The sequence below is a fragment of the Artemia franciscana genome, chromosome 1, assembly GCF_032884065.1.
Source record: "Artemia franciscana chromosome 1, ASM3288406v1, whole genome shotgun sequence".
Classification (NCBI taxonomy): domain Eukaryota; kingdom Metazoa; phylum Arthropoda; class Branchiopoda; order Anostraca; family Artemiidae; genus Artemia; species Artemia franciscana.
Genome location: NC_088863.1, coordinates 9,352,605 through 9,366,704, shown reverse-complemented (window position 1 = coordinate 9,366,704; position 14,100 = coordinate 9,352,605). Strand labels below are relative to the sequence as shown.

General features: G+C 35.8%; 1 protein-coding gene across 1 annotated transcript in view; it reads right to left on the bottom strand.

Annotated features, from left to right (window-relative positions):
* LOC136025174 (uncharacterized) overlaps window positions 1-14,100 on the bottom strand; it is a 43,533-nt gene that overhangs the window by 20,552 nt on the left and 8,881 nt on the right. The window contains exon 2 of the mRNA XM_065700948.1: window positions 7,316-7,440. Coding sequence (XP_065557020.1) covers window positions 7,316-7,440 — 125 coding nt within the window. The remainder of the gene's footprint in view (window positions 1-7,315; window positions 7,441-14,100) is intronic.

Sequence of the window (14,100 nt, the reverse complement as noted above, 5' to 3'; positions counted from 1 at the left end):
GTCTATGAGCTTGCTTTGGTTTAGGGATTAAGTACAATTTTGTTTTCCAAAAGGTATTAAAAAAACACCTTTTAAGTGTCGCAAATGGATTACTTCAAAAACAGCTGATAAAGAGGATGAGAAAAGGATCTCTCCGATAAAAAAAATATAACCCTAAGCACAGATCCCTAGCTCTTTGTAGATATTGTATAGTAGTAATTTCTTCAGCCAAGCATTGATTTTAAACATTAATAATTTTTTTCTGGCGAGTCATAAGTGCAGATTTAGAAGTATGGGTAGACAGGCACGTGAATACTACTTATAAAAGATGATACACTGGGTGCAATAGGAAAGTCCGGGCTGAATTTACTTCCACGAGCTTCTAAGACTGGACTTGAAGCTTCCACAACTGGATGTTTGGCTGTAACTTGTTTCAGCTAATTCCAAACTTTATGAATGGGAGGTGTCTTACCAGTCACATGTTCAGGCCTGAAAGCCTAGGCAGGCATGTGTATGAACGCCTCCCCAAGAACGGATAATAAAGTAGCGTTTTGGCTGGTTGAATTGACAATCAAAAGCACAAAATTTCAGCTTCTGAAACTGAACGCTGGGCTGTAACCTGATTCAACTAGCTACTGAACTCTACTCGTGAATTTGCAGTGGTCTTACCTGCCACGTGATTCGATCTAAAATTCTATTTAGACACGCATACGAACAAACGTAAAACACAGATAACAAAGGAGATTGCAAAAGAGGCTTCCTGGGTGGCGGGATTTGCAATCCCTAGCACAGAATGTCATCTTTTTAAATGAATTTGTTGGTTGTAATGAGAGAGAGAGAGAGAGAGAGAGAGAGAGAGAGAGAGAAAGAGAGAGAGAGAGAGAGAGAGAGAGGAGAGAGAGAGAGAGAGAGAGAGAGAGAGAGAGAGAGGAGAGAGAGAGAGAGAGAGAGAGAGGAGAGAGAGAGAGAGAGAGAGAGAGAGAGAGAGAGAGAGAGAGAGATAGGTTTATTTAAACAACATCGTAGCTAACAGCTAATTACGTTGCTTCACTATGCTAAATAACAAACTAACACAAAAAAAGAAGAAAATAACAGTGGCGAATAACAGCTTCAAAATCTTCTGTTTTGTTGCACAGCGATCTAGTGTTGCAAACGAGGAAGTAAGGAAGGCCACGACGAGTGTTGAAAGTAACAGGTCTTAGGATGGGAGTCGGCTCATTGGCATAGTCGTTAACGGGCAAAATGTCGGAGCGATCGATTACGGGTAGGTCTGTGAGACTCGATTCAGTCGGTCTGCCTACATTGGCGCGGGTGTCACTTAGAGCGGATAAGTTACTCGGTTCCACTAGGGGATTCCTCCTCTCAGAGACGCGTTTACCGCTTCTGCAACCGTGACTCGTTTTAAAGGGAGGCTTAGAAGTAGATCTACTTTGAATAGTGCTGACATCTAAGAAATTATTAAAGTTCAAAAAAGTAGATGGTGCCACCTTATACAGGGGTGAAGAAAGGTCAGATAAACTATCTTTCCTGTACTTAATTTGCATATTGATGGCATAGAAAACTGTCAGGATAGCCACTGCTTTAACTGGTGACGCATTGACGAACCAGCACACATATATTGGGCACTATTAAGCTAAACTTGGTATTCAAAAATCTGCTTCAGTAACTACTGAAGTTTACACTTAAATGGTACCCGTCCTCCGAGTGACGGTTTCAGGCTTCGAGGGAATTTTCGACCCAAAATATTGAGCTTAAGTGAAGAGCTCGAAATATTTAGCTCTCGAACTGAATGCTTGGCTGAAATTTATTAAGCCTTTTGCCAAATATTATGTGTAAACGGAAGCTGTCTGGGCAGTCCCGTTTTTGGCCTCGGAGTCTTGCAAGACATGATTATGGGTGATTCAAGAACGGATGGTAAAGAAGATGGAAATTTAACCTAACCTGCTTGGCAGAATTTTCAATCCTAAACATAAAGCTTAGCTTCTAAAACTGAATACGTGGCTATACAACTTATGAAATAGTGCTAGCTGTTTGCTGGAATTTATTTAAGTGCTACTTAAGTGCTGACTTAAGTGCTACTTGTTAGATTTGACGTGTTGTCCGTCCTGCAGCATGTTTAAGCTTAGAATTCTAGTAAGCTTAAATGTATGTTGCTTCGAGAAAAGATGGGGATGTAAAAAAAAACTTCCTGATTTTCATAGTTTGTGATCCTAAGCACTCTTGAACCACACGTTTGGCAACTTTACATGCGAACTGAAGCTTTCTGAACATGTATATCTGGCCAGGTAAAGAAAAGCCGTAATATCTACAAATCCCACAGGGTAGCTACAGCAAAATCAGTAATGGTCAGCTAAAGAGCAAAGGAGATATACAACAAAAGAAAATAAACCAAAAGAAGAGCTACTCATAAACACAATCTACATTCATATTAGAATATAGAAAAAATAGGGTAATTTTATTCTTGTGTCATATGATGAGTAAAGGAGGCACAAAATGCAGCCCTGCAAAGAAATATTGTGATAAGTAACATTTTGTGTTTTGATTTATACGTCAGTCTCAATCAAACAGTTCGTGGTAACGAACTGTTTGATTCGTTACCACGAATTAAACAGTATTTTAGTGCTGCTGTTAAATATATAAGTTTTATCAAGTTTAGTCTTACTCATCAAAAGTTAGGAGCCTGAGAAAATTTGTCTCATTTTAAAAAATAGGGGAAAACACCCCCTAAAAGTCATACAATATTAACGAAAATCACACCATCAGATTCAGCCTATCAGAGAACCTTACTGTAGAAGTTTCAAGCTCTTATCTACAAAAATGTGGAATTCTATATTTTTTGCCAGAAGGCAGATCACGGATGCGTGTTTATTTGTTTTTTGTCGTTGTTTTTTTTTTTCATGGGTGATCGTACTGATCCAGTGGTCCTAGAATCTTGTGAGAGGGCTCATTCTAACGGAAATGAAAGGTTCTAGTGCCTTTTTTAAGTGACCGAAAAAATTGGAGGGTATCTAGGCCCCCTCCCACGCTAATTGGTTTCCGAAAGTCACCGGATCAAATTCTGAGATAGCCATTTAATTCAGCGTAGTAAAAAAAAACCTTACAACTATGTCTTTGGGGACGACTTACTCTACCACAGTCCTCGTGGGAGGGGCTACAAGTTACAACCCCCTCATATACGTAATAAAAACATAAGAATACAGAACTTCGTTACGTAAGCTAATTTGTAAGTTACGTATATCTTTTACTAATAAAAACATTCGTAAAAATTAAAAGTTCTAGTTGCCTTTTTAAGTAACCAAAAATTCGGAGGGCAACTAGGCCTCCTCTCCCGCTCTCCTTGTTTTTCAAAATCATTCGATCAAAACTATGAGAAAGCCATTTAGCCAAAAAATAAGACAATAGAACACTTTTAGTTCAACCTCATAAGATAGAGTGTTCCTCTCTTTAGTTTCCTTTTCTATGAGAAATTACAACCATGGGGGTCACTAGGGAAGGTAAGACTGGGTAGAGAGCATCTCTTTGTCCTCCGAGTAGAAATGTCACTTCAGAGTGATCGGAGGGTGGGAACCCCCCATCTTATTTTCCCAAAATATATCTGATTAAAATTTTAGATGGTCGTTTGTTGTCGTAGAAACTTCTAAAAGTGCTTCAGAGTGATCGGAGGGTGGGAACCCCCCATCTCTTATTTTCCCAAAATATATCTGATTAAAATTTTAGATGGTCGTTTGTTGTTGTAGAAACTTCTAAAAGTGCTTACTCGATGTCATTTTACAAGCGCCTAGTGCTCTTTTCAATAGTCAAAAGTAATTGGAGGGCGATCCTAACACACCCCTCTGCGCCCATCATCTCCCCAAACACATCTAATAAAATTTCAGAAGCTTGATAAATTTCTGTCTAGTTGTCTTATGGACAATTTTATTGTTTCGGTTGATTCTGTACTGCGAGCAATCCAACGGCTAAAACGTAAGAAAGCTTTTGGTATCGATGAAGTGATCGCTCTTCATATTCTGCATGGAAGCAAGTGGTAAAATACATTGCTCTTTTGATACTTTTGATTGTTATCTAAGGAGTTAAAAAAACAAGTTTTTTTAACGGAAAGTAAGGAGCGACATTAAAACTTGAAACGAACAGAAATTACTTCATATATGAAAGGGGCCGCTTCCTCATCAACGCTCCGCTCTTTACGCTAAAGTTTTTTTTACTGTTTTAAAGAGCAGAGCTAAGAGAAAGAGTCAAACAAAATGGTGGGATTTAAATTCAAAAACACGCTGGGGGGGATTCTCAACTAAATAAAGGTAAAAATCCCGTAGATAAAAGACGAAAATTAAATAAAGAAATATTCAAATAATATTTTAGAATTTAGAAATAATTCATATCCAAAGATGTTAATTTGATTTAAAAAATCCAATAAGAGTAAATAAACTAAAACAATATAGAAGAATAAAAATAATAATTAACTGCATTAGTATACGGTTTCAGAAAACGTAAATACACCAGAAGGAAAAAAACTGACGGTGAAGATTGATAAAATACAGATAGCAGAGCGGCTCAGTCGTTGGCATATTAGTCTTCCAGAAATTAGCAGAACTAGTTTTTGCAAGGTAACCATAACGAAATTTAAAAGAATAGAGGCAGGCAGTAAACAATTTGGCGAACTAATTAGTGTCCTTCAATCAACATAACCCAAATCCAGATGTTTATTAAACGAAACACTGTTTCCCATGAAGATTTCTCGTCTAATCGGAGGCTGAAAATGCACATTCAAACAACATTTTTAATTCATTAACGTAACACTAAGGAAAAAATTTTAATGTTAATAATTAAACAAAAGTTTTCATTTTAAAAAAATGAAAAGTAAAGAGGTTTAAATCTGACTAATAAAAACGCGCACTTCAAAATACGTATCATTTTTCAGTGAAGTGCAAATAATACTCAAGTCTTTTAGAGAGATTAAGAGGGGGCGTAGCATCTTTCTTATTTGACTTAGCTTTTATTTTTGAACTCTGATTAGTCTTTTGTTGTTGCATTTTTGCTAGCGCTATGGCAAATAAAAAAAAAAAGCTACTCGAAATAATTTAACTTTTTGACTTCGCTTCGAATTTGACTAGATTCAGGTTTAATTTCAAACTTGTTTAGGCATCATTTATTCGTCAGGCTGCCTTAAGCTGCTTAGCTAGGCGTTCCAACTTCTTACAGGTTGAATTTAGTTTTCCGTTAATCGTGGCAGCCATCGCATTATCAAAAAACCACAAACATTGGTACACCTGACTCAGGATTTCCCCGGGCTAAATTAAAAAGTTTTGGAAGTTCTTTATTCTTTTTTAGCGCAGTTCCAGAAGCTTTGGCAATCGCAACTTTTCTTTCTTTCCCTAAGTCTCCCATGAACACCAAGGTATATATATATATATATATATATATATATATATATATATATATATATATATATATATATATTATATATATATATATATATATGTATATATATACATATATATAAATATATATATGTATATATTGTATATATATGTATTTAAATATATGTTGCTTACAATATTTACATAATTGCGTCTCCTGTCAAAAGTATTTTTATTATTTCTATTTTTTACTCTTTTATTAAAGACTTAACATTTTTTTCCATTTCCACTTAAAAAAATTCCTCAGAATCATTACATAATACTTCTGGGCTGATTTGCTTCTTACTTAAAGTTCATTACCACGAACGGATTCAAAGCAACAGAACTTTCATGTAAATGAACACCGTGCTTCTGAACTAATGTAACTGATCGTTCGTACAACTCAACCTTCGTGCAACTAAACCCCCCTGTGACTCAACTCCGTGCAACTCAACGCTTATGCAACTGAGTTCTCGTACTATGCAACTGAGTTTGAGTAAACCCCACTCAAACTCAAACCCATTCAACTCAGCCCTCATGAAACTCAACCCTATTAAATTGAACCTTGGTTTAACTGAACTCCCGTGCTAGTCAGCTCCCGTGCTGCTCGACAGTTGTATACCTGCTAGAATCACTTCCTAGCAGATATCAGGTCGCATATAAGAGCCTCCCATTCACGTATATTCATAACAGTGGTTGTTCAAAATTTAGCCTGGATCACGTGATCACCTCCAGTTCTAGCTTATTATCATCGATTGTCAGGGTGAACGAAGACAAGATTGATGACGATCACCTTATTTTTAGCTTTGATTTGTCCTGTGAGGTATCTGGCCAAACACTTTCGGCTCAGCCGAAGTCGCATACGAAGCTCCATCTCCCTGTACCTTTCTATAATGTCCCCCTATACCTTGCTACGCTAACTGTTTTACTTTCGACCATAAAAGTGCCATATCAACTGCTGAAAACTTCGGTTTCCTCGCCTTCAAGTGAAGTTGACCTAAATTGCTATTATTATTAAATTGTCCATTGCCTTAAATCAGCTTCCAAAACTGCAGTGTCTGTGGATAAAGTTCGGATTGGTACTAGGAAGCTTAGTTGGAACGTTGATCCTGAAGTAAGACGTGCCAAGCAAAAAGCCAAATTTTGGCGGCGTATGTAGATATCATGTGACCGACCGTCGTCAGGAGCTGTATTCTCTGTGAAACAAGTAAACTTGAATATAAGGCCAGTTTGAGGAGAGCACGCTTGAATGCATGGCCGGGCCCCACCGATAAAGCCTCATGGAATAAGGTTATTAATAGTGAGAAATGTTCCCCATCTGCCCTATCTTGTCTCCAGCTAGCTAATTTTGTTGATCATTATAAGCGCGTGTTCAGTGTATTTAATAGTTTTCTTCAGTCTTTTTATTTTAAGTTGCTTAAACCGCTATTACCATACCGTCTCCTGCAGGCTAATGTCCAGCCTTTAGCAAATATAACATATATATATATATTATATATATATATATATATATATATATATAATATATATATATATATATAATATATATATATATACATATATATATATATATTATATATATATATATTCATATATATATATATATATATATAATATATATATATATATAATATATATATATATATATATATATATATATATATATATATATTATATATATATATATATATATATATATATATATATTTTCTTGAATATTTTCTATTTTTGTTCCCGGGTTGAGGAGGATTGAGGGAAGATCTCGAACGAAATATTTACATTTTTTCTCTTTTTTCACTGGCTATGGTTTATCTTTTTCTTCTTCTTTGTCCTCCGTCCTTTTCTTGTTTTGCAAACCTTAGCCAGGGCAGCCTTTGAAATTATTTATTGTTAGGCAGATTAGGTATTGCATCACAAAGCTAGATAAGTAAAAAATGTCATACCTTGATTATTGTCTCCTTTGTTTTGGATTTCGTCACCAAGTATACTTTTGTCGTCTACTATAAGTTCTTGGCACCAATTTATGCCCACCAAGAAAACCACTTTTATTGAAATAACTTCCGAATACCTAAATTTACAATGATAAGCTTACTGTATTATTTAAAACTACACAGTACACTCAAAATTACCAAATTATACCTCTGGCAATTTGCTGTAAAACTTTGCCAAAAGAACATGGACAAGATCATAGACAAGCGACTTGTCGAAATCATCAAGTTCGAAATTACCAAAGTATACCTCCGTAGATGATTATTGTCAAGACATACTAAACAACATGACCCAGAAGATTGACAAGCAGTACACGCAGAGTCTGTGTTGCAGCCCAATACCCAATGCAAAAGGGTAGGGAGGCTGGGGGGGGGGGGGGCGGTTGATTGGATCTTGGAAATTTTGAAAAGTAGGTGATATTTAAATATAATAAACATTTGACGGTTTGTCCGGGTAGGTATGAATCACTGTGAAAATTTTCTTAAGAGACAGTTATAGTGTTTTGCCAGTTCGCGTTTTGATGTTGCATTTTTTGCTTGTTTGTGGTTTTTCACCTAGGCCCAATGAGGATTTCGTGTCAATAAATCTACCTAGCCACCTACCCTTCTCCCTTAAAAAGTTTTCTCAGTGAATACAAGACAATTGAGAAGTAAGACAACTGATAAAGTTTATTACATTTTTTTTAATCTTATATTTAAAACCTTTATTACTGATTTTTGCTATTTTAAAATTCAAATCCCTTTCAAAATGTCTTTTCAAATTCCCGGTCTTAAATCCGTTTATGAGTGTAGGACTAATGGTGCAGACGTGTGAATGCCAAACATGGGAAAAAGTAAGATGAAACTTATTATAAAAAGAGATATGTTACAGCTTAATTCAAAATTTGTTGCTTCCTTTTGTTTTTCCATTTGTTTTGTTTAATTTATTTAATATCCTTGGCAGCAGCCGACATTAATGTCTATTTATTATACAATATCAATTTGTTCTATATTATTATATTATTATTTTATGATCATTATTGTCTTGTTATTTATTTATCTTATTTTTAATTATTAAAATATAATTAAACGTTTTCAAAAAATTGTTAATCAAATTATTAATTTCCATAAAATTATTAAACGTTTTCCACAAATAAGTTTTTCAAAGAAAATTAAAGAGCTCCATTAAACCGAAAATGAGCAAAAATCGAATCAAATAACCTACCAAGCGTAGAACTACTACAAATCAGCATCGATAAATAAATGAAACCCAAAACGAACAAAAATTATAGGAAATGATCGAGTCAAACTCAAAACAAGCATAAATTAACATGAGTCGGGGTCAAAGCCCCTATGCCTTCCCAAGGCCAGAACATGATTCGGACTTTACTGAAATAAAAAAACAAAACAAAGAATATGCATTGTCAGTTTAATATACATATGTTGATAATTATTCCTTAAAATGTTAATAATATTTGATTTATTAAAGTTATAACAGTGAAAACATTTATTTTTTTCAGTTAAATGCCCTCCATCACTTTTGACTCTTAAGAAGGAACTAGAACCTCCAATTTTCACCCAAATGAGCCTCTTCTTAAGTTAAACAACCATCCCTTGCATAGAAATCTTAAATGCCCCCGCGGCATAACTTAAAACCCTAGCCCCCAGGCTCTGGTGGTTTGTGTCAACCTGAAACCCTTGTTATATGATTTTTGGATAATTTTCAGCAAGAAAACTGTCCCAAAATTTATATTGGTTGTATTTCAGGAAAACATGACGTGTGGTGGGGGATGGGAGGATTATAACAGCCCTCTGATCACTTTAACTTTTAAAAGGACACTAGAAATTCTTATTACCAATCCCATAAGTCTTCTCCGTAGTATATACGACAACCCTTTCAATAAAAACCTTATATGCCCACAGGGAATAACTTACAACCCTTATCCCGAGAGCTGTGGGTTTGAGAGTGTCTTCCTCAGAGACATAATTTCCAAACCCTTCAACTAAAATGAACAAAACTACTATCTCCAAATTTCAATTGGGTGTCTTTGGGGAAATAACGAGTGTGTGGGGGGGGCTAGTTGCTCTCAAATCACTTTTGACTCTTAAAAAGGACGCTATAACTTCCAATTTCAAATAAAATGAGCCCCATCTGAATTTTATATGTCCACCCTTATATGCCCTTATATGCTTTTATACGACAAATTTTATATGCCCCCAGGGGATGACTTGCAACCCTATCCCAGGGCACTGGGGTGCTTTGTCAACCCCAGAGGCATTGTTATATGTTATTTGGACCATATTGAGCAAAAATTTATCTCACAATCTCAATCACATTCGTCTTCGGGGAAGGAGGGGTAGGCAGGCGGGGTGGGGATAGCTGTCGTTACCACGGACTGTTTGATAGAGTTTTTTTTTATATTTTACAAACAATCCCAGAAAAAAATCCAGAACGCAAATCATTTAATTTGGTTTGTGACGACAAAAGTTTTACAACCTTTCTTTCGATGCATAATTGTGCCCCTTTTTTGTAATTAATTTACTACCTGACCTGTTGCGTGTTGCTAGTAGTATTGGTAGCAGCAGCATGCACAGAACACTTTTTGGGTATTTTAACAACACTCACAGCACATAATAAAATTTTCAACTTAATACTGAAAGCAATCCCCGGGAAATTACTCATTCATCCATTTGGCAACCTAAATGCACATAGTCGGTTTTGATTTAGTTCGACTTCCCCCTAAATATTCCCTGAAAATTTCACCTAATACCCTTAGCCTTAGTAAAAGTAGTAGTTGCAGCAATGGTAGCAGTAGTGGTAACAGGCACCTGGTGCCTTTGCCTTAAAAGTTTCAACCAAATACTCTAAGCTGTTCCACAATTCTAAGCCACAATCAGCTCTTTAAGTTTCATCTTCACACTTTAAGCCATTGCTGATATGCCTGTATGACTACTTGTATGAACACAGTGTGTTTTAGTTAGGATTGTTTGTTTGTAGTTGGGAAAGTAGTAACAGTATTAGAAGTATTAGCAGTAGTATCAACATTTGCAGCAGCAGTACTAGTAGCAGTAGTAGTATGAACATATTGCCTTCTGGTCCCTTGAGCGTCCCTCTCATTATGCCCTGGAACTCCAGTTCCCTCTAAGCCATTTCATAAAATATTGTTGATAAACCCTTTTGACAACCAGTATGCACATAGTGTATTTTATTTTAGTTTAACTTACCCCACAATATTTCCTAAATCTTCACCGTAATACCCTTAGCCTTAGTAGAATTCACAATCAAAGTTGTAGCAGTAGTAATAGTAGTAGCATTGTGGTAGTAGTAGTCGTAGTTTTGCATATATAGCTAGATTTTTGCACATATAATTTGAGTAAATTAATTAGGTGATTTATATAAATATAGGGTAAAGGACAACTTTATTGAGCCTTTATTCAAAGATTAAATCTATCTTACAAAACATTATCATTTTTTTATTTATTTATAGAAGTTTTCCATTTATGGAGTCAATTTCCCAAAAAAGAGGAATCTTCGGGGGGGGGGGATTTTCCCCGAGGAGATTTCATTCAAATATGAATGATATTTGGATGAATTTTTCGAGGACATTATTTCAAATATCTTTATATCTAAAAGTACAACCGATGTCAATTCACAGGGGAATCATCCGAGGCGCGGATGATTCGTGAAAAAGAATACTCCAGGGGAAGCTCTTGCGAGGGAATTTTTTCCTTGGAGGAGGTTGTTTTTCAAAGGGGCAATTTTGGTGGCGTATAATTTCCCGGGGGTGGAAAACGTTTTCTGGAATTTTCTTTTTTTTAGAATCTCAGCAACACGCAACGGGTCAGGTAGTAAATTAATTACAAAAAAGGGGCACAATTATGCATCGAAAGGAAGGTTGTAAAACTTCTGTCGTCACAAACCAAATTAAATGATTTGCGTTCTGGATTTTTTTTTCTGGGATTGTTTGTAAAATATTAAAAAAACTCTATCAAACAGTTCGTGGTAACGAACTGTAGTAAGGAGCGACCCGGCCCAATAGTATCCGAAACTCTAAAAAATGGAATTTTGATACCAATAGTTACATCACAAAATCACATTTTAATACTGATTTTAAATATATAACTTTCATCAAGATTAGTCTTACCTATCAAAAGTTACGAGCCTGTGAAATTTTGCCTCATTTTAGAAAATAGGGGAAAATATCCCCTAAAAGTCATAAAATCTTAACGAAAGTCACACCATCAGATTCAGCGTATCAGAGAACCCTATTGTAGAAGTTTCAAGCTCCTATCTACAAAAATGCGGAATTTCGCATTTTTGGCCAGAAGACAAATCACGGATGCGTGTTTATTTGTTTATTTGTTGTTGTTTTTTTCTCAGGGGTGATCGTATCGACCCAGTAGTCCTAGAATGTCTCGAGAGGGCTCATTCTAACGGAAATTAAAAGTTCTAGTGCCCTTTTTAAGTGACCATAAAAATTGGAGGGCACTTAGACCCCCTTCCACGCTCATTTTTCTTCAAAGTCACCGGATCAAAGTTCTGAGATAGCCATTTCATTCACCATAGTCAAAAACCTAATAACTATGTCTTTGGGGACGACTTACTCCCCCGCAGTCCCCGTGGGAGGGGTTACAAGTTACAAACTTTGACCTGTGTTTACATATAGTAATGGTTACTGGGAAGTGTACGGACGTTTTCAGGGGGATTTTTTTGGTTTGGGAGGGAGAGTTGAGGTGGGGGGAGTACGTGGGAGGATCTTTCCATGGAAAAACTTCTCATGGAGGAAGAGACTTTCAATGGAGGGGGCGCAAGATGTTTTAGCATTATTTAAAAAACCAATGAAAAAATAAATATGAAAAGTTTTTTTTCTACTGAAAGTGAGGAGCAGCATTAAAACTTAAAACGAGCAGAAATTCTTGCGCATATGTGGGGTTTACGTCCTCTTAATACCTCGTTCTTTACGCTAAAGTATTTTTAGTAATTTAAACTATTTATTCTACGGCCTTTGTGATTCAAGGGTCATTCTTAAGGAATTGGGGCGGAATTTAAGCTTTAGTGTAAAGAGCGAGGTATCGACGAGGGGTGAACTCCCTCAAATACGCAATAAAAACATACGAATATAGAAGTTCGTTACGTAAGTTAATTCGTAAATTACGTATATTTTTTACTAATGAAAATGTTCGTAAAAAATTAAAAGTTCTAGTTGCCTTTTTAAGTAATCAAAAAATTGAAGGGCAACTAGGCTTCCTCCCTCTGTCCTGTTTTCTCAAAATCTTCCGATTAAATAAAAAAAAGTTTTTTAACTGAAAGTAAGGAGCGACATTAAAACTTAAAACAAACAGAAATTACTTCGTATATGAAAGGGGCTGCTTCCTCATAAACGCCCCGCTCTTTACGCTAAAGTTTGACTCTTTCTCTCAACTCTTCTTTTTAAAACAGTAAAAAACTTTAGCGTAAAGAGCAGGGCGTTGATGAGGAAGCAGTCCCTTTCATATACGAAGTAATTTCTGTTCGTTTTAAGTTTTAATGTCGCTCCTTACTTTCAGTTAAAAAACTTGTTTTTTGTATTTAATTTCTGAACGTTTTTGAATCAATTCATGTTTTGACTTTGGCTCTCCGCAGAGGAATAATTAAAACGAAATTTGCATATTATTTTTTTTTGGCTAAATGGCTTTCTTATAGTTTTGATCGAATGATTTTGAGAAAAATGGAGCGGGGGAGGAAGCCTAGTTGCCCTCCGGTTTTTTGGTTACTTAAAAAGGCAACTAGGAATTTTAATTTCTTACGATTGTTTTTATTACCAAAAGATATACGTGGCTTGTAAATTAGCTTACGTAACGAACTTTTGTATTCTCATCTTTTTAGTACATATATGAGGGGTTCAACCCCTCGTCAGTACCTTGCTCTTTACATTAAAGCTTAAATTTTGTCTCAATTCATAAAGAATGACCCCTGAATCACAAAAGCCGTAGAATAAATAGTTGAAATTACTAAAAATACTTTAGCGTAAAGAGCGAGGTATTAGGAGGAGGTGAGCCCCTCATATGCGTAATAATTTCTGTTCATTTTAAGTTTTAATGCTGCTCCTTACTTCCAGTTGAAAAAACTTTTTCATAATTATTTCTTCATTGTTTTTTTTTAAATAATGCTAGATCATCCTGCGCTCCCTTCATGGAATTTTTTCCCCCATGACAAATTCATCGATGTAAAGTTCCCCCAACATATCCCCCTCTTCTCAACCCCTCCTCCCAACCAAAAAATCCCCCTGAAAACGTCTGTACACTTCCCAATAACCATTACTATATGTAAGCACTTGTCAGCGTTTGTAACTTGTAGCCCCTCCCACGGGGACTACGTGCCCTCCAATTTTATTGGTCACTTAAAAGGGCACTAGAACTTTTCATTTCCGTTAGAATTAGCCCTCTCGCAACATTCTAGGACCACTGGGTCGATACGATCACCCCTGGTAAAAAAAAAGAAATAAACACGCATCCGTGATCTGCCTTCTGGCAAAAAATACAAAATTCTACATTTTTGTAGATAGGAGCTTGAAACTTCTACAATAGGGTTCTCTGATACGTTGAATCTGATGGTGTGATTTTTGTTTGGTGTGAAGGCAAAATTTCTCAGGCTCGTAACTTTTGATAGGTAAGACTAATCTTAATAAAACTTATATATTTAAAATCAGCATTAAAATTTGATTCTTTTGAGGTAGTTATTGGTATCAAAATTCGATTTTTTAGAGTTTTGGTTACCATTG